At 48.5% G+C, this 17,739-nt stretch overlaps 2 protein-coding genes across 3 annotated transcripts in view; both read left to right on the forward strand.

The window, feature by feature from the left end:
• Window positions 1-6,775, forward strand: part of CASR (calcium-sensing receptor) — a 40,962-nt gene extending 34,187 nt beyond the window's left edge. The window contains exons 5-6 of the mRNA XM_010567518.1: window positions 1,651-1,774; window positions 4,636-6,775. Coding sequence (XP_010565820.1) covers window positions 1,651-1,774; window positions 4,636-6,086 — 1,575 coding nt within the window. The 3' untranslated portion in view covers window positions 6,087-6,775. The remainder of the gene's footprint in view (window positions 1-1,650; window positions 1,775-4,635) is intronic.
• Window positions 6,776-10,122: 3,347 nt separating this feature from the next.
• On the forward strand, window positions 10,123-16,401 carry CSTB (cystatin B (stefin B)). 2 transcript variants are annotated; one of them, XM_010567521.1, is made up of 4 exons: window positions 10,156-10,239; window positions 11,114-11,429; window positions 14,732-14,833; window positions 15,569-16,401. In XM_010567521.1, exons 2-4 carry the CDS (start codon window positions 11,412-11,414, stop codon window positions 15,695-15,697), a joined length of 249 nt encoding a protein of 82 aa, XP_010565823.1. In that variant the 5' UTR covers window positions 10,156-10,239; window positions 11,114-11,411; the 3' UTR covers window positions 15,698-16,401. The 2 variants fall into 2 exon arrangements, with proteins under 2 accessions (XP_010565822.1, XP_010565823.1); XM_010567520.1 differs by lacking the exon at window positions 11,114-11,429 and having other exon boundaries at window positions 10,123-10,239.
• Window positions 16,402-17,739: the final 1,338 nt, after the last annotated feature.

The raw sequence follows: 17,739 nt of genomic DNA on the forward strand, positions 1-17,739 counted from the left end.
AGTTTATAAACACTTAGAGGATAATAAACCAACATGGATTTGTCAAGATGAAATCATGTCAAACCAATTTAACTTTCCTCCTTGGAAGCTCAGTCAGTTTAGTAGACAATGGGGAACCAGTGCATGACTTCAGTCAGGCCTTGGATTCAGCCCTGTTCAAAATCATGAGTGGCAGCCTAGGGAAAGACAGTCTAGACTGACAAAGTCCTCCTGGTGGATGCACTACCTGCCGAAAGCCTGTCCCAAGGAATAGGTATTAACAGCACACTGTATTCATAGCAATAGGTACTAACTAAGTAAAGAGTACTTCAAGTGGCGAGCTGCAGGGATTTGCCCTGGATAGGTGTCTGTCCAATTAATTATGCAATCCTGATTAACAGTTTAGAAACAGTGTTCCCAAACAGTGCTGCAGCTATACTTCAGAGTAATAAGCAACGGCCCCCGCTCTCACCTGCCACAAAATGGGCATCTCCACATAGGAGTTGCCACTACTGAGGGCTTGCTTACCCTGTGGCTGAGGTCAATGCCTGCCCACAGGAAATTTCCAAACCATACCCCGGACTCACTGCCTAAGTGCACCCACACAGGAGGTTCCTGGAGATCAGCAGGTTAGCAGCGCTTGGGCAAACTAGCAGCAAACTTCCAAAAAGGTGAATGGAGGCTTCCAACCGGAGCAGCCCTTAAGTATGTACAGATCATTGTACTTTGCTGGCAGGGGAAATTGTGGGTTTAACTTCCCCGAGCTGAGAAAGCCATGGTCTGTGTCAGCTCCCTTTCCTTAATTTAGCTGGGAAAAGGTGAGGTCAACCCCAGGTTGTGCTTCTGTGTAAAAAAGGCCCAGGCTTCCACTGATTTTGCTGAACTCCTTGTTGCCAATGTGCATTGGGCATGTGATGAGCATGCACCATGCAACCACTGGCTCCCAGGATATGACCATGCCCAGGTGGGCTCACACACACCATAAATGCACAGCCACCAGGTGACGCAGCTCATCATTTGTAGCAGCAGAAGTCTGGAAGCCTTTGCATCTACATATAGCTGCTGATTTGCATCTTTTGATGCTCAGTGTTCTAAAACCAGGGTGTTTCTTTCTTTCATATGAAAACTCCTCTTGTTTAATTAATTTACCTTTTTTGTTTCTGGGTTGGAGAGGGTCTTCAGAAGAACAGGAGGAAGCGGGTTTCAAGAAGCTGTTTTAATTCCCATAAATCGTAAGCAGTCAATATGAAATACATGGGACTGGGGATCAGCAGTCAGAGCCCATCATCTGCAAGGCTGACTCAAATTCCTGCCAGTAGAGATTGATTGTCTTTTCTTTTAACCATCTGACAACTCTTTTCTGGTATGTGTATCATGGGTCACATACCAGTTGTCAGTGCTTACAATACAATAGAGATTACAAAGATCTGCTGATCTTCCCTACCATCCCTTGATGTGTTCTTTCAAACAAATATCACTGCAGTGGGTTGCGGAAGGACTATTGTGCAAAATCTGTCTGCTCTTCGGAGGGAAGAGGTGAGCCTCTGAGGCTCTCCATGCAGCATGCTAATCAAGCAGTAACACCCTTGAAGGAAGCCCAAGGTCCTGCTGTAGAAAGGCTGCATGTGGGCCACTGCCACCATTAACCCTCCTCGGGCTCTTTTCTTGCAGGTACCTTTCTCTAACTGCAGCAGGGACTGCCTCCCAGGCACGAGGAAGGGCATTATCGAGGGAGAGCCCACCTGCTGCTTCGAGTGCGTGGACTGCCCTGACGGGGAGTACAGTGATGAAACAGGTAATACCCCCAGAGCTGCTCTGGGGTTTGCAGAGGACCATGCGAGCCCTCTGGGCATCACCTGCAGTTGTGCTGAAATCGCTTCCCTACAGTGCTGACCCGGAGGCTGCTTTGCTGGGGGGGCTTCACAGAAAGTCTGGGGGGACTTCTTCTGAAAAGCTTATGGGATTCGAGTCCTGTGGTCCTCAGGTCCTGTCTTCTGCTAAGTCTGCTTGTCCCTTCTGCTCCGCATTAGGAAAATTAAGACAGAGAACTTGAAAAAGGACTTGCATATAGGAAGCCTCTCAGGCAGCCACAAGCAAATTCCATTGCACTGTAGCAATAGCTTTTCTTCCTCCAAAAGCCTAGAGGAAGGAGACACACCCTACCCTAATCCTAAATTCTGTAGTTACCTCTCTGCTTTTCCTCATGTTGTCAGGGCTTTATTTCATGCTTTACAAAGAAATAAAGTCCATTCCATCCCTGACTTCACAAGCAGAAAGGGATATTTCCTTTTACGGGGTCACCAACCACAGCTTCTATTGAGCACTGGCACTGCAAGAGACCAGAATCTCTGGGTCCTATCAAAGACCCATGGACATCTTTGTCATTGGTTTCAGTGGGAGCTTGGATTGAGCCACTCAGGTTCTGCAGTGGAGGGAAAAGGTAACCTTAGTTTTAGAGCTGGTTGAAAAAATCTGAATTTCCAACACCATTAGTGCTCCCTCAGTGTTGGGCATCCCCGGGGTAAGGAAGGCAAGTGAATCCTTTCAGAACAGCAGTTCCCTCCACACCACAGAGACCTCAGGATCCCCTCACACCCTCTCCGGCAGCACTAGTCCCAGCACATGCTGCAGACCTTGCCCGAGATGAAAACTGCAGTAAGCTGCGTGCAAGACTGAACAATTGTTCTCCTTTGGGATAATCTAATTTGCATCCCTACCAGACAGCAATGATTTTTTAGCACAAACATATATAGTACTACAGGATGCTTAGGAGTAGCATTTTCAAATTAAATAGAAGCAATTCTGGTCATGTGTAATAGGGGTCTTCTGGTGTTTTTCACAGGATTTTGTGAGGTGGCACTAGTGTGCTGGTGAAATTTGTGGGGCTGGGGGGGTGACTGCCTTCTGACTCCACAGTTTCCTGCTGCTATTTCAGCTGACAGTAATGCTCTTTACTTCCTGCGCTTGCCAGTTTTGTAGGTGTAGAGAGCAGTTTTACAATCAGTCTCAACCAGCTGAGACAGTGATACTACCAAAGGAGACAATCTGTCATGTCCTCTCCCAGCTGTTTGCTCCCACCCTTTGTCTGGGAGTGGTGCAGGTACTTGTGTGACCATAGAGCAAGTTGGATCAGGTCTCTGGTCCTCCTGAAAACAAACTCTTGTCAGGTTGAGTTTCCAGCTAGAATGAGAAGCTGCATGACCTTGGGGGAGGAGGGAGATCTGGTTTACTCCCTTCAGTGGCAGCATGGTCTCTAAGTCAGCTCAAGGCAACAGTGAAAGCCCATCTTTGGGATGCAGTGCTAAATAGCTGCCACTGTCTCTGGTAGAGGCAGTTGAATTCCCTGGTATGTGAAGTTAGCTCTGCCTTGCCTGCAGTTTGCAATAGGCCTGCAGGTAAAAGGCACAAGAAAAATAAAAATGATTGGCTGAATGGATGGAAATGAAATGACATGTGGTGATGGGAGCTTCTCACTGAGCTTTTGCATCAAGAGCAAGTCTTTCACATGAACAGCTTAGGAGAGGCAACAAGTCATTAGGAAAGCAGTATATTATCAGGCCACGGATGGTCCCTCCAACCACCCCTCCAGAATGAGAGAGCTTGAAATCTTGGCTTTCTCATTAGCATCAAGCTCTGCTCTGGAAGCTATGCTCTGAGTCTCTGTCTGTGCTTAGGTGCAAAGCTCAGAGGGAGGTTGCTGCTAAAGGGGTTTTCTGAATGATTGTTCCCAGAACTCACTGCAGCCCATTGCTATCCCACTGGGATCCTGAAGGCTGAGGTAGGTTGTGCCTTCCAGCTCACTGCTCTCAACCCCTTTCCACTACCATCAAAGGAGTCATGACCCACCCCACTGGAGCACAAGACCCATTTGGGTCAAAGAAGAGCAGAAGCAGCAGGTCCTTGCCTGTTGATCATGGCAGCCATTGGAGACATACATTGCCATCTCAGTAGGCACAACTAGTTTCATGTAGAGGAAGGAGATGGAGGCATCAATTTTCCCTTTGCAAGTATCAGCGGGATGCTTTGCTGGGTGTGGGGAGAGTGATATCATTAAGACACATCTTCTGCTGATGTTCCAACATGAAATGAGAGTGTGCTGGGAGTCAAGGGCATTGCCTGTCTTCAGGGAAGAGTAATTTAAACACTTTTAAGACTCGCCTCCATGGAATATGAAATAGGCTCTCAAAGCACTTAAGGAGGCAAGCACGTTTTTAATTTTCTCTGTAATAGAGACAGGCAGGATGTTTCAAATGATGATAAAAGTGTGAGAGGTATGAAGACAGACAGAAGTAGATGATAAAAATGAAGGAACAAGAAAGAGAGAGGAACAGAGCCTGTGTAACAGCTGACAGCAATCAAAGTTTGCAAAGTTTTGCCAAGAAACGGATTCCAGAAATACGAATGCAGCGGCAGGACTTTTTTTTAAGCTGGAACTAAGCATGCTTTGTGTTTTGCTATATAGCCCATGTGAGGCTGGTTGTTTCAACGTAAAACACTCTGAGACACCAACATATGATTCTGGGAATCTGCAGACACCTGAAGGGAACACCCCATGTATTTAAGATGAAGGCCGGTGCGTAGCTGCCATATGTGTCATCCCACATTTCAGCCTCTCATTCTGACAAACCTTCCCTCTCCTTGTCACTTCTTTTTCAGATGCAAGTGCCTGTGACAAGTGCCCTGAGGATTACTGGTCCAATGAGAACCACACATCCTGCATCCCCAAGCAGATAGAGTTTCTGTCCTGGACCGAGCCCTTTGGGATTGCTCTGACTCTCTTTGCTGTGCTGGGAATTTTCCTGACTTCTTTTGTCCTGGGAGTCTTCACCAAATTTCGTAACACACCCATCGTCAAGGCCACAAACCGGGAGCTGTCCTACCTCCTCCTCTTCTCCTTGCTCTGCTGCTTCTCCAGCTCGTTGTTCTTCATTGGCGAGCCCCAGAACTGGACTTGCCGTCTGCGGCAGCCAGCTTTCGGCATCAGCTTTGTCCTCTGCATCTCCTGCATCCTGGTGAAAACCAACCGTGTCCTGCTTGTCTTTGAGGCAAAGATCCCCACGAGCCTCCACCGAAAGTGGTGGGGCCTCAACCTCCAGTTCCTCCTGGTCTTCTTGTGCACGTTTGTGCAGATTGTCATCTGTGTGATTTGGCTCTACACAGCCCCGCCATCCAGTTACCGAAACCATGAACTGGAGGATGAGATTATCTTCATCACCTGCCATGAAGGCTCCCTGATGGCCCTTGGCTTCCTCATTGGCTACACCTGCCTCCTGGCAGCCATCTGCTTCTTCTTTGCCTTCAAGTCTCGAAAGCTGCCTGAGAATTTTAACGAGGCCAAGTTCATCACCTTCAGCATGCTGATATTCTTCATCGTGTGGATCTCCTTCATCCCTGCTTACGCCAGCACATACGGCAAGTTCGTCTCTGCCGTGGAGGTGATTGCAATACTGGCTGCCAGCTTTGGGCTCCTGGCCTGCATCTTCTTCAACAAAGTCTACATCATCCTCTTCAAGCCCTCCCGCAACACCATCGAGGAAGTGCGCTGCAGCACAGCCGCCCACGCTTTCAAGGTGGCCGCCAGGGCCACGCTGAGACGGAGCAATGTGTCACGCAAGCGCTCCAACAGCCTGGGGGGCTCCACCGGCTCCACCCCTTCCTCCTCCATCAGCAGCAAGAGCAACCACGAGGACCCTTTTCCTCTACCAGCCTCCGCTGAGCGGCAGCGCCAGCAGCAGCGTGGGTGCAAGCAAAAAGTCAGCTTCGGGAGCGGCACGGTCACCCTGTCGCTGAGCTTCGAGGAACCGCAGAAGAACGCCATGGCCAACAGGAACGCCAAGCGCAGGAACTCCCTGGAGGCCCAGAACAGTGACGACAGCCTGATGCGGCACCGGGCCCTGCTTCCCCTGCAGAACAGCGAACCCCTCAGTGCTGAGCCTGGCTTCCAGGCAGCTTCCAGCCCGGAGACCAGCTCGCAGGAGTCGGTGGTGGGAAACACCAAAGAAGAGGTACCAAGCCCTGAGGCAGAGCCTTCCCTGCCATCAGCTAACTCCCGAAATTTTATAGGGGCTGGAGGTGGCTCTGTCACAGAGAACACGGTACATTCCTAACGAAAGAAGATCGTGAAGACCACACCAGCCCCCAAGAGGAACTTGCTCACCTCTTGCTTCTGAACGGGAAAGACAACAAAGACACACTCCTGTGACACAGCCCCACCACCCCTTACTGTTAGTGCCTGCAGGGTAACACTTGTGCCTCCAGAGGAAGGACTATGTCTGGGGAGCCTTGGACTGAATTTGCATTCGCTTTATCAAAACCAGGACACCTAAGAAGGACAAGTGAAGATCGCCTCTGGTGGGGCTTTGGCAGAAGTCTGCATGCTGCCTTGCCTCCGTAAGCTTTTCCTGCCAGACTGCAACTCAGCTGACTATGGGAGGCACTAGGCAATTCCACTATACTCTGCTTTTACATTTATGTATAATATTCCTCTTTCCCACTATGTATAATATTCCCTCTTTATCCAGTATATGTGATCTGTAACCATGTGCATCAGGACTCTCAGCTCTACAAAAGCAAGGTACACGGTTTCACTTGGGGAAGGCATGGTCATGGGGAAAATAAAAAAGCCCCCAACATCCTGCATGCTGTGTACAGCCAAGGGTGTGAACATGTAAAGTATTTAATGTGACAGAGCGCCCTGCTATTTATATTTAGTAATGTCCCAATCTCTCCTTTCTGCCCAGCAGGAAATACTGGACAATACTCTTCATAGACTCCATTGCACTAGACCAAGCTACTAGGTTCCTACTGGTTTCCTCCAGCTGAGGTACCTTTGCCTCCAGCCTACCCGCTTTGGTGGAGGGGGAGAACAGCTTGTAAATGCCCCCCAGAGAACGTTGCGAGAGCACAATGAGATGTATCCATGATTGATTATGTCGCTAGTAGTTGTATGCTTAACGAAGTGTTGCTGCTGTAATATTCCACATGGCATACATGGCTAACCCTTTCACACCATAGTCAGTGTTGTGCTTTGCCATATTAATCTGCCTTACACCTACACAGAGCATCGCGCTAGTCGTGACGATACTGGTGGGCCTGATACAAAGCAAATGAAACAAGGTGAAATGGAGGAGTTAGGGATGGAGAAACAGCCCCCAGATGTGGTAATACAATTGCAGGAGTGGGTGACTATCTGAAGTGTGTGTGCTGGTAGATGACTGGACAAGGAAGACGTACAGGCCTAGCCTCTGACACGCACAAAGACAAATGGATAAATTGGATATGTTTTGCCTCCTCTAGGCCACCTACTAGGTTATTTCCCTCCTGACCCATCTTGAAGAGAGGGCACCTAGCACAAGAAGGGTGAACTGTATCTAAAGAAAAACAGTAAGGACTTCAGCAGAGAGCATAGCAGAACTTCATGACTCTTGACACTTGTCCCACTCCCCGAAAAGCAGACGTAAGTGCTCCTGGTTTTGCAAGGCATGCCTGGTTCTCCATCCATGCTGGAAAGGTTGAAGTAAGAGAGTCATTAGAAGGGATATTTGTTGCAGCCTGATGAGAGAAAAAGCACTCCTCAACAGCCTGGCAGGAGAGGGCAGGGTTATGTTGCAGAATTTATTTCCCTCTTCCCAGATCCCGTGTGCAAGAACAAGCATCCAACATGAAGATGTCAGTACCCTCTCTCATCAAACAGGAAGGTAGTCTAGACCACTGTGGAAAGGCAGACGGGCCTGCAGCTTAGTGTGAGCTGAGACGAAAGGACTGTGTGAGTGCGTTGGGGAAAATATCACAGTTCTCTTGTTACTGTTTTCTCTTGGTTGTTCTTTTGCCAGGGCAGGCAAATAAAACTTACAGGTGACATTACTGCATAAAAACTTTGTTTTGCCACCTCCACTTGTTGCTGACAAGGAAGCGGAGTTTGGGCTCAGGAGAGCAAAGTGGAAGACCAGAACGCCAAGGAGCACACTATTCAGACAAGTTATTTTAAGCCTTTTGTTGATCTGTTACATTCCCCTAGGAGTGGGCTCACATTTTAATCACACCATGTAAGAACCAATCCAACTTTAACTGTAAGGCCTGCCAATTACAGTTAAATTACACAATTACACAAATCCTTGTGGCCACAATTTTGGAAACCACATTCTACCCCTGGACACAGCGACAGTTGCTCACTGTTTCTGAAAAACCAGGTCCCTTCCCCAGGCTGCTGACTGCGGCCTCTAGGCTTAGTTGAGGGTATGGAATTGAGACCGGTGGTCTCCCGAGTCTAAATGCACGAACGGAGATGGGCACTAGATGGCAGAAAGGGCCAAAAAAAGTACTTCGGTTATGGTCCACACCCAAAAATTTCAGTAGCCAAATAGTTTTAGTGCTAGTGAATCATTCCTACGGGCCAAACCCAGTACAGTAGCCCCTGAAGCGAAGCTGACAGCACCGAAAGCAGAGAAGAGCTTAATGCATGAAATGAAAACAACACAAGGTACAAACTGAAGACTCTGCACGAACACACCCAACGTGAGAAACAGGACGTCACCGTCGGCTGACTTGTTTGGCGAACAACACTCACTGGCTATGCACACTGTAGATAATATTGACATTTGGGTGTTTTTCATTCTTTGGGCAGTTTTCATTCTTTAGGTGTTTTCCGTTCTTTACATCTACTTCAGAGGAATTTGTACCCTGGCACGCACTGACGCTCCAACAGCTGCCATAATTTTATACTAACAGACCAACCGTGCTCAGTTTGCTGGGGAACCCCCATCCACCCTCACCGCACATGTACGTGGAGCTCCAAGCCTCGAGCTCCACACGCTGCGTGAGAACTGCCGCTGCAGCCTCTTGTAGTGACACACGCTAGATGCAAGGGAAGTTCAGTTAAAAAAGGATCCCCTTCGTAAAGGTGAGTTGCAACCAAACCCTTTTTCCCATGCACAGGGGAGGGTCTATGTTCTCATCCTGCCAAGTCCAGGAGAAGAGGAAGTTTGCTCAGACGCCTGTCTGAAAGCCCGTCTGTGTGTCACACAATACTGATGAAGACAAGCTGAAAAACGTCATTCTGTTGAAAGCTCGAGCCTGCGAACCTCCACTGGCATGTCCCACCAGAAGTTGCCCACGTGAATGGCTGCCCCATCCCACCCCCATGGCTCAAAAACCTACTGGAAATCATGTGCCAACACTGGTGTTTCCTGAGCCATTAGGTAGAGAAGCAGCAGCAGTGGGGACAAAAGCAAAGAGCTTTAACTCTGTGGTGGGATTTCCACTGGCAAACTCGGCTGATGGGCAGGGAACCGTCACGGTGAAGAGCCCAATGCTTCACCCTCTCTCTGCTCACAAACCTGGCAGAGCTCTGCTTGCCCAAACCCCCAGCAGAGCATTTATTTGCTCTCCACAAGAGGAGAGAGGTGATACCGGGGTAAAGAAATCCTTCTTCCCCATTCTTTTTCATGCCATGTCCTCCCTACCAGTGCAGGAGGCCCGTTCAGCATGCGATACTGGCTGCTGCTAAATTCAGGGTTATATTTGCCAAATGTACCGAGGGATGCTAGGAAGCGGGGGGAGGAAGGTAGGTTGTTGTTGTTGTTGTTGTTTTCCCAAGGAATCTGGAGGTTTAGATTGGGGGGAAATTCAGCTAAAGACCTGAACATTCAGACTGAAGTCTCAGCAGGGGGTTTCTCAAAGGCTGGATAATTCCCCCCAGCCTTCGGTTTGCCGGCTGAGGGACAGCAAGACCAGCCTGGGCGAGGGGACGACGGACCCGGGAATCCCGCAGAGGGAAACCCTCCACGCTGCTCAGGCGAACATGTCGCTGGAAGTCGTGACACCCTGGAAAAGCAAAAAGCTGCCGCTCAGGACGGCGGGACGGTCGCAGAGCCCTCACCCACCCAGGACAGGCCGCAGACCTCCTGCGGATGGTTTATTTTTATTTTCTTCCTTTTCAATCAGGCTAGCAGACAGACCTGCTCCCACCGTACCCTACTAAAAATCCTCCCCCCCCGGCCCTGCCGCCTCCCCCGGTGCAGGCGGTGCCGGGAGCCGGGGCCGGGGCTTCCCACTCTCCCCCTCACACCTCAGGAGACCCCAAAATCAGATTTAAGCCCCCCCCTCCTTAGGCCCGGTGCTGGTCCCGCCCCGCCGGGCCCCGCCTTGAGGTGGTGATGGTGGAGGGGGGGAGGAAGGACGGGAGCAGCCGCCACCATGTTGTGCGGGGGGACCTCGGCGGCCCGGCCCGCCACAAACGAGACGCAGCAGATGGCGGATGAGGTGAGGGGACCGCGCCGCCTCGGCGGGGGAGTCCCCGGGGGCTCGGGAAGGAGCGTCCCGGGGAGGGGGGGGGGTTTCTGGCGGGGCTGCCTTCTCCCGCCGGGCCTTCTCCCGGGAGCCGCCGGCTCTCCGTGGGGGCCTGCCCGCCGGGGTGGGGGGGTGCCCGGCGGCGGTAGGTTTGAGCCCGGCGCTGCGTCCCCGTCCCGGTGCAGGAGATGGCGGAGGGCCCAGGCGTGCTGCGCCATTGCCCGACGCAGCTGGAGGCGGAGAGGCCTTCCCTCCCCTCCTCAGTTCAAAGGCGGTAAAACCGGTACACCGCGGAAACATGCCGGCCCTGCGGAGCCCTCCCTGTGCCTGCCCGGCCTTGCGGAGGTTTATCGACACCGGGCAGAGCCGGTTCGGCATCTTAGGGGGGCGGTTTTGAGGGGTTTAGAGAGGAACCGTCGGCAGCCGTGAGTGCTCGGGGGGAGCTGGGCTGCTGCCCGCTCGGTCCCTGGCTCCGCAGGGGAGGTGCGACCCACCAGCGTCGGGGCAGGGACACCAAAAGGTCCGTTTTCTTGATTTTCTTGCGCTCAGGTGGTTCTTACCAAGTCTAAACCTTGTAGCCACCGGTTTGGGGGTGGGTGGTTTTTTGTTGGCGGGGGGGGGGTAAGCAAGAAAACTTGTCTGCTGCTTCTGCTGTTCCCCCACGCAGAATTCAGCTCTAACCACTGCCAGCTCCAAATCGTGATACAGTAACTTAAACTGCCACCCGTGTTAGTGGAGCACATGATTTTGCTCTAAAAATGCTGGTGTACGACTAAGTTCTTTAAAAGCACACGGCGTTGTTTCAGTCGTAGGAACTCAAGTTACTTCTGCTTTTTGGTTTTATCAGCTAGGGTGTGTCAAGCCAGTGGAGAAGGATGAAAGACGATCTCCAGCTTCTTACGCTCTTTGTCATCGTCTGGGTTTGCTCCCCTGGCTGCAGCAGTTTCTAAATACGTACAGAGCACCCAAAGGCACAGCAGTCATTGAAATTAATGTTTAGCTTGTAGAATCTGATGATTCTGCGTTTAAAAAAAGAGGGATGTGCGTCTCCTAAGCGCCAACCTGAGTTTGCAGTAATGAGTACATTATCAAGAATTGCTGAGAGAGTCCCAGATACTGTTTTGACCTGAAAGGGCCTACGTGTCATGTTAAAGATAATGCAGGTATGCAATTAACATTGCACATGGACTGAAAACTAGGTTTGAAATCCTGACTTTCTGTTCTGTGGCAGACTGCAGTGGTTTGGTAATCCAAAACTAAGATGAAGAGTATAAAAATGAAATCCAGTTGGATTCAGAAGTGAACAGAATTAACCAAAAATCTAGCATTTTCATTTAAATCACATAAATATTTCAAAGTTTGTCCAGCTGGTTTTGACTGCCAGTTTAAGTTACTTTATTTAATGAAATACAAATGGGAAAACCCCAAACTGAAAACTTGCCCCTGCAGTCATATCCACATCTGGATACAGACTGTGAAGGAAACACTAGTTTCGTTAAATCTAGGTAGACTTCTCCAATTGTTTTGTTCGCTTAAAATCACATCTTTGTGGAGATTTGTTAGAGCCTGCCAGTTCCCCTGCCATAAATACACTTCCTGTTCCTGCTTTTCCAGTCCTTGCCTCCATTGTGTTGTTTCGTAAGAATTGTGGTGATGGCCAAACATTGTTCAGATTCATGGTCCTGGCAAGTACTGCTGCTCGCCCAGAGCAGGTACAGTGTGAGAGACAGAGCAGGACAGCTTCCTTCCAACGGTGTCTGGCTTAGGAGTTCCCATAGGAACTGCCTCTCCATGGCAAGGATTTCCACCCAGGCCTGTTCTGCCTTTGGCTTCTTACTGGCAGCTGTGGCAGAGGTTAGCCGGGGTGATTTTGAACCACCTGCTTTTTAGTAACTGCTCTGGGATTAAGCAACAGGCCACGCAGAACAGCAGAGAGCCTTCAGGACATGATAATTTTCAGCCCTGTGATTGAATCACAGTTTGGGTGAGAAGGGACTGCACCTCCTGCCTGAGCACAGGGTCAGCAGCCCCAGGTTGCTCGGGGCTTTGTCCAGTCAGGTTTTGAAAACCTCTGAGGATGGGAACTGCACAGTTTCTCTGGGCAGCCTGCTGTACTGCAGCAGTGTTCTCAGGGGAAAAGTTTTTCCTTATATCCAGCCTGAACCTCCAGTTTCAATTTATGACCATTGTGTCTCATTCTTCTGCCATCACCCCTCAGTAAAGAGCCTGACTCCTTGTAGGTACTGGAAAGCTTTCCTCAAATCCTTCTCTTCTCCAGGCTGAGCAAGCTCATTTTCTTCTCACAGCACGAATGCTCCAGCCATCTGACCTCATGGTGGCTCTCCGCTGAGCTTGCTACAGGTTATTGACATCTTTCTTGTATCGGGGGCCCAAAACTGGACGTAGTATTCCAAATGTTCTCTAACAAGTGCCAGGTAAAGGGCAGTAATCGCTTGCCTCTCTCTGTTCTGGCTAGGCTCCTCCTGATCCAGCCCGGTATGCTCTTACCTTTGTTACCACCAGGGCACAGTGCTGGCTCACATTTAGTGCCCTATCCACCAGGACCCCCAGATCTAGGCTGAGATCATCCATCAGCTAGCAGGGTGGGCTGATTCCAGGTCTTTCTGAGAGTATTTCTGTCTGGGCTCTCCCTCCCCGTACTGAATTGGGATGCCTGTTTGTCACATGCTGTGGTGAGTCATTGCCACGATAACACCCTGACAAGCTTGCAGCTGCATGCAACTCTGAGCTGTCCGCAGTCATGGAGCCCAGTGTTCAGCTTCCTGGTGGAAATACAAAATGTGCTGAGGCAGGGCAATTTTGAGACCTAAGAAACCACCATTGCACAGTGCCTAGGATTGCTAAGGGAGCATGGGACAGGATAGGGTCAGTGGGATACTTATGTCCGCCCTCTTCCCTGCTGCTTAAAATTTGTTACAGTAGCTCCAGTGATGGAACCGAAACCACTTGCTCCATCTCCTGACTCAGGAGAAGGGGAGGATGGAGGTCTGAATCACTGCGCTTTCTGGGGCTGTGCCCTTCCTTGCATCTTAGAATGCAAAGTGGTTGGGTGTGCTTTGATTTCCGTATGGCAGAAAAGCATACGTACAAAAGCATCCAAACATCGTTATCTTACTTTTGATGTATTGTTCACAGCCTGGAAGAAGTGTAGAGGTATGACGTCTGAGAGAAGATGTACAGTATGATCAGAGCCCCCAGGGACAGGATAGTCACTGATGAGCCATCTTGCAAAGGCACCAGAGTTTGGTCCTGCGCCTTCTCAGTGCTAGAGAGGTGGCAGAACGTAACCAGTTGCAGGAATTGTTTCTGTTCCTACTTCACTTAGAGCACCCAAGCAGTGGCAAACTGGAACTTGTTTTCCCCCAAGGAAGCAGGTGGGATTCAGGCAGGAGAGCAAATGTATTTATTCCCTTTGAGTTTAGGAAGAAGGGGAAATACACCATATAGCTGGAAAAAGAGTATGTACTCACTGCTGGTACTGTTGCACTGGGAATGGAAGGAGGGCTACATAATGATGCAGTGCAGGAGGTAAGGCCTGGGTAGAACTGTGCTTGCAGCAAGGACTCCAAGACTAATGCATCTTGTCCCTGTAAACAAAGCTTGAAATCTGCTTTCCTGACCAAGAACTTTACCGTGTAGCTGTGATGTTCTAGAGAGCCAAGTGTGGGAGAGAAAGCTGCAATGCAGGAGTTTCATGCCTGCCTCTGAGGTATTGGACAAGTTATTTTGACTTCTTGAGCACTGGTTTTACACTCTGGAAACTGGGATGATAACTCAGAAGCCTTTATGGTTCAGTTATTTTTTGGAAAATATTTGCAGTTTGAAAACATTACAGATTTCAGCAGACACGCTGGAAGAACTGTCAAATAAGTGTTATAAAACCTTAGGCTTGGGTAGTTCGCTTTCAAAGCTTGATTTTTGGATGTCTGTTCTGTGATGCTGGGTCTGTAATAACTTGTTTTGAATTTGAAAAGGGAGCTAATGCTGAAGACGGCCCTTTTTCTTGTTGTAAGAATGATGTATATTAAAAACTTCTCTCTAAAAAGACCTATAGTCTTGTGCAGGTAGATACTGAACCACTTTATATTTGTTGTTAGATATACAGGACAGAAAGGGAAGCTGAGACATCAATAGAGGAGACAATTTGTCACAATAAATCTTTTAGCATACCCACACAATTCTCTTGTTGGAGGCTCCACAGTTGGTGTCAGTCTGTGGTGACTTAATCACACCGCTGTCTTGGCTTTGCTGCCTGTCTAGATTTCTGATCCTGCTTTATTCATTTTAATTCATTTTAATCTTTTAATAACTTGGAAAAGCAGGAACACTCTGGGAATTCAGAAGCAGTGACCTGGAGGGTACTGAGGCACACTGATAGTGTGGGCCTTAAGTCCTAAATACTTGAATCTTGCATCAGTCTTAAATAACCTATTGTTTCCTTAAGGTGAAACCTCAGCTAGAAGAAAAAGAAGGGAAAAAGTTTGATGTCTTCACTGCAGTGGAGTTTAAAACTCAGGTGGTTGCTGGAACAAACTACTTCATCAAGGTAGAGGACACTAGGCAATGGGAATTTTTTTTAAATGTATAATATTTGGAATGGTGGGGTGTTTTTTTTTCTTTACTTACCTACAGAGAGATGCTCATGATTTGGCCTTAATAAGAAAAAAATCTGTACATTAAAAAAAAAAAAATACTAACACCCCCCCCCCCCCGTCTCCCACCCTGTCTCCCTGTCTGTATTAAATGGAGATGAGAGTACTTACCTGTTTTCATAATGATTTTTACTTTTCAGTTATTTTCTGAAACTTGGTTTTGGGGGATAGTTACACATCTGTGATGTTGAGCACTAACATTGCATTAAGTGAAGTCCAGATGTGTAAAGATACAGTGAAGTATCAAATCTGCTTTGATTCTGCCTGTAGTGATGCCGCACACAAACAAGCAACTGTAATCAAAGCATTGAAGTGCTTGTTGTGCCAGATAAGATTAGAGCATTTTGCATGTATTTAATATATTAATCACTTCTATGCAACTCCGATTCCCTACCTGTATATTCCCTGTCTCGGGCACAGGGAGGACTAACAAGCATAGAAGGAGTAGGTGGTATTTCCACAAAGTCCTAACTCCCAGTCTGGCTTAAAACAAGACCGCACCTTCTGAGGTGATGGTTTTTCTTACCACCTCTCTGCTTTTCCATCCTCAAAACACACCAGTCTACACCATCCCTGCTGCTGGAGGCTGTGGTTACTCCGTGGAACTCACTGGTTTTCATGCTTTGCAGGTCCATGTTGGCAATGATGAGTTCATGCACCTGCGGGTGTTCAGAAGCCTTCCTCACGAGAATAAGCCGCTGAGTCTCCACAGTTACCAAAGCAGCAAGACCAAGCATGATGAACTGGCTTTTTTCTAGCAAGTTTATCTTGTGTGTTTTCCTAATGGTTTCTTATGTGCATTTTCTATAGGCTGCAAAATGTTGATTCCTGCGCCAATGAAGGAGAAAGGAAAGTGTCTTGTTTTATACTTAACGCTGGAAAAAATCATTTTCTCTTATGCCATTCCCTTCCTGTGCAAAATCTAAATTTTTGAGTCGCACAGCTCTCTTTTCACCTATACTAATGCAAACCCAAGTAGCTGCACTGACTTCAGTGCAACTTAACCGGAATATTGTGACTGAGTCCTGTTAGTGGACTTCCTTGGGCTGGAAATTGAAAGGGGAGTGATACTCATGTATTTGCAGCAAGGAACAAGAGAAAAACCAGAATCTTTTCTGTGCTGTTTTGCAATTGTGAATATATCTGTAGATGTAAATTGTACTCTGTATTTTATTGGCAAAGACCTGAAGAGAGACTTGAGCTGAAGCAATTTTGAAAGCAAGGGGATGGGGAGGATTATAGTCCTTTGAAACAAACATTGCCTTGGTAATCATGTTTATCCTCTTGCAGCAGTAGGGTGTAATGTCCAGTAGAGGGTGTATGAGTTTAAAAAAAAAAAAGAAAACAACTTGATTATTTTCTCAGTCCTAAGGAAGAAGTCTGGGAAAGGAATTTAAGCTGGACAAGCGTTTCTGCATTAATAATAATAAATATTTCTCTTTAATTGAGATGGCATATTTGACTGGTGTTTCACTGGTCTCTTTACTGGTTATTGGTTATTATCTTCCTCAGAGATTTTTTTCCATGACTGTTTTTCATATTCCAGATAACCTTAATGTTTATTCTATGTTTTAATTAGAAATACTTTCTTTTAATCTGGTGAGAGACATGAAAGCTAACAAGAAAGGCTTCTGAAGATGTATCAGCAGCAAAAGGAACACTAAGGAAAACGTGGGCTGTCTGTGCTCAGCGGAGCAGGGGACCTGCTGGCAGAGGACACAGAAAAGGCTGAGGCACTCAATGCTGCCTTTGTCTCAGCCTTTGCTGGTAGGACTCGCCTTTGGGAATTTGAGGTCCCTAAGGCGACTGGGAAAGACTGGAGAAAGGAAGACTTCACTCAGCAGAGCTGGATCAGGCTAGGGGAACACTTAACCTGGACTTGGACAATGCCATGGGAGTTGAGGGGCTGCACCCATGGATGCTTCGGGAACTGGCCAATGTCACTGCAAGGCCGCACTCAATACCCTTTGAAAGGTGACGGGCTTCGGAGGAGGTTCCCGAGGACTGGAAGAGGGAAAATGTCACTCCTATGTTCAGGAAGGGCAAGGAGGAGCATCTGGAGCACTACAGGCTCATCAGCCTCACCTCAGTCCCTGGAAAGGAAAGGTGATGGGGTAAATAATCCTGGAAGCCATTTCCAAGCACATGAAGGACAAGAAGGTGATTGGAAGTTGTCAGCATGGATTTGCACAGGGGAAGTCATGCTTAACCAACCCGATAGCCTGCTATAATGAGGTAAATGTCTTGGCAGAGGAGAGAAGCTGGATGTTACTTACCTTGAGTTTAGTAAGGGTTTTGATACTGTCTGTCTTCCATAACATCCTCATAGACAAAGTGATTAGTATGTGCTAGATAAGCGGACTGCAAACCAGCTGAGCTGCTGTGCTCTAAAAGTTCAGCAGCCCATAGTCTGGTTAGAGGTCAGTCCCTAGGGGCGTACCCTTGGGGTCAATATTGGGACCAATACTCTTAACGTCTCCATTAATGACCTGGATGATGGGACCAAGCGCACCCACAGCAGGTTTGCAGATGACACGAAACGGAGAGGAGTGGCTGACGGACCGGGTGGCTGTGCTGCTGCTTGGAGGGATGGCAGCAGGCTGGAGATGTGAGCAGACGGGCATCTTGACTGTCAGCGAAGGGAGATGCACAGTCCTGCACTGGAGAAGGAATAACAGGTACAGGCTCTGCAGAAAAGGGCTTGGGGGTTGTCCTGTTGGGCACCTTGTGGCAAAGGTGGCCACTGGTAGCTGTGGGCTGCATTAGGAAGAGCAGTGCCAGTAGATGGAGAGGCCAGTCT

The sequence above is a fragment of the Haliaeetus leucocephalus genome, unplaced genomic scaffold, assembly GCF_000737465.1.
Source record: "Haliaeetus leucocephalus isolate CR32 unplaced genomic scaffold, Haliaeetus_leucocephalus-4.0 Scaffold228, whole genome shotgun sequence".
Classification (NCBI taxonomy): Eukaryota; Metazoa; Chordata; class Aves; order Accipitriformes; family Accipitridae; genus Haliaeetus; species Haliaeetus leucocephalus.

Excerpts from the sequence above, each read along its gene's own strand:
- CSTB (XM_010567520.1), top strand. The coding sequence starts at position 10,174 with ATGTTGTGCGGGGGGACCTCGGCGGCCCGGCCCGCCACAAACGAGACG. Across the intron at positions 10,240-14,731 it reads CGCAGCAGATGGCGGATGAG|GTGAAACCTCAGCTAGAAGA; the intron begins GTGAGGGGACCG and ends TGTTTCCTTAAG. Across the intron at positions 14,834-15,568 it reads GAACAAACTACTTCATCAAG|GTCCATGTTGGCAATGATGA; the intron begins GTAGAGGACACT and ends CATGCTTTGCAG.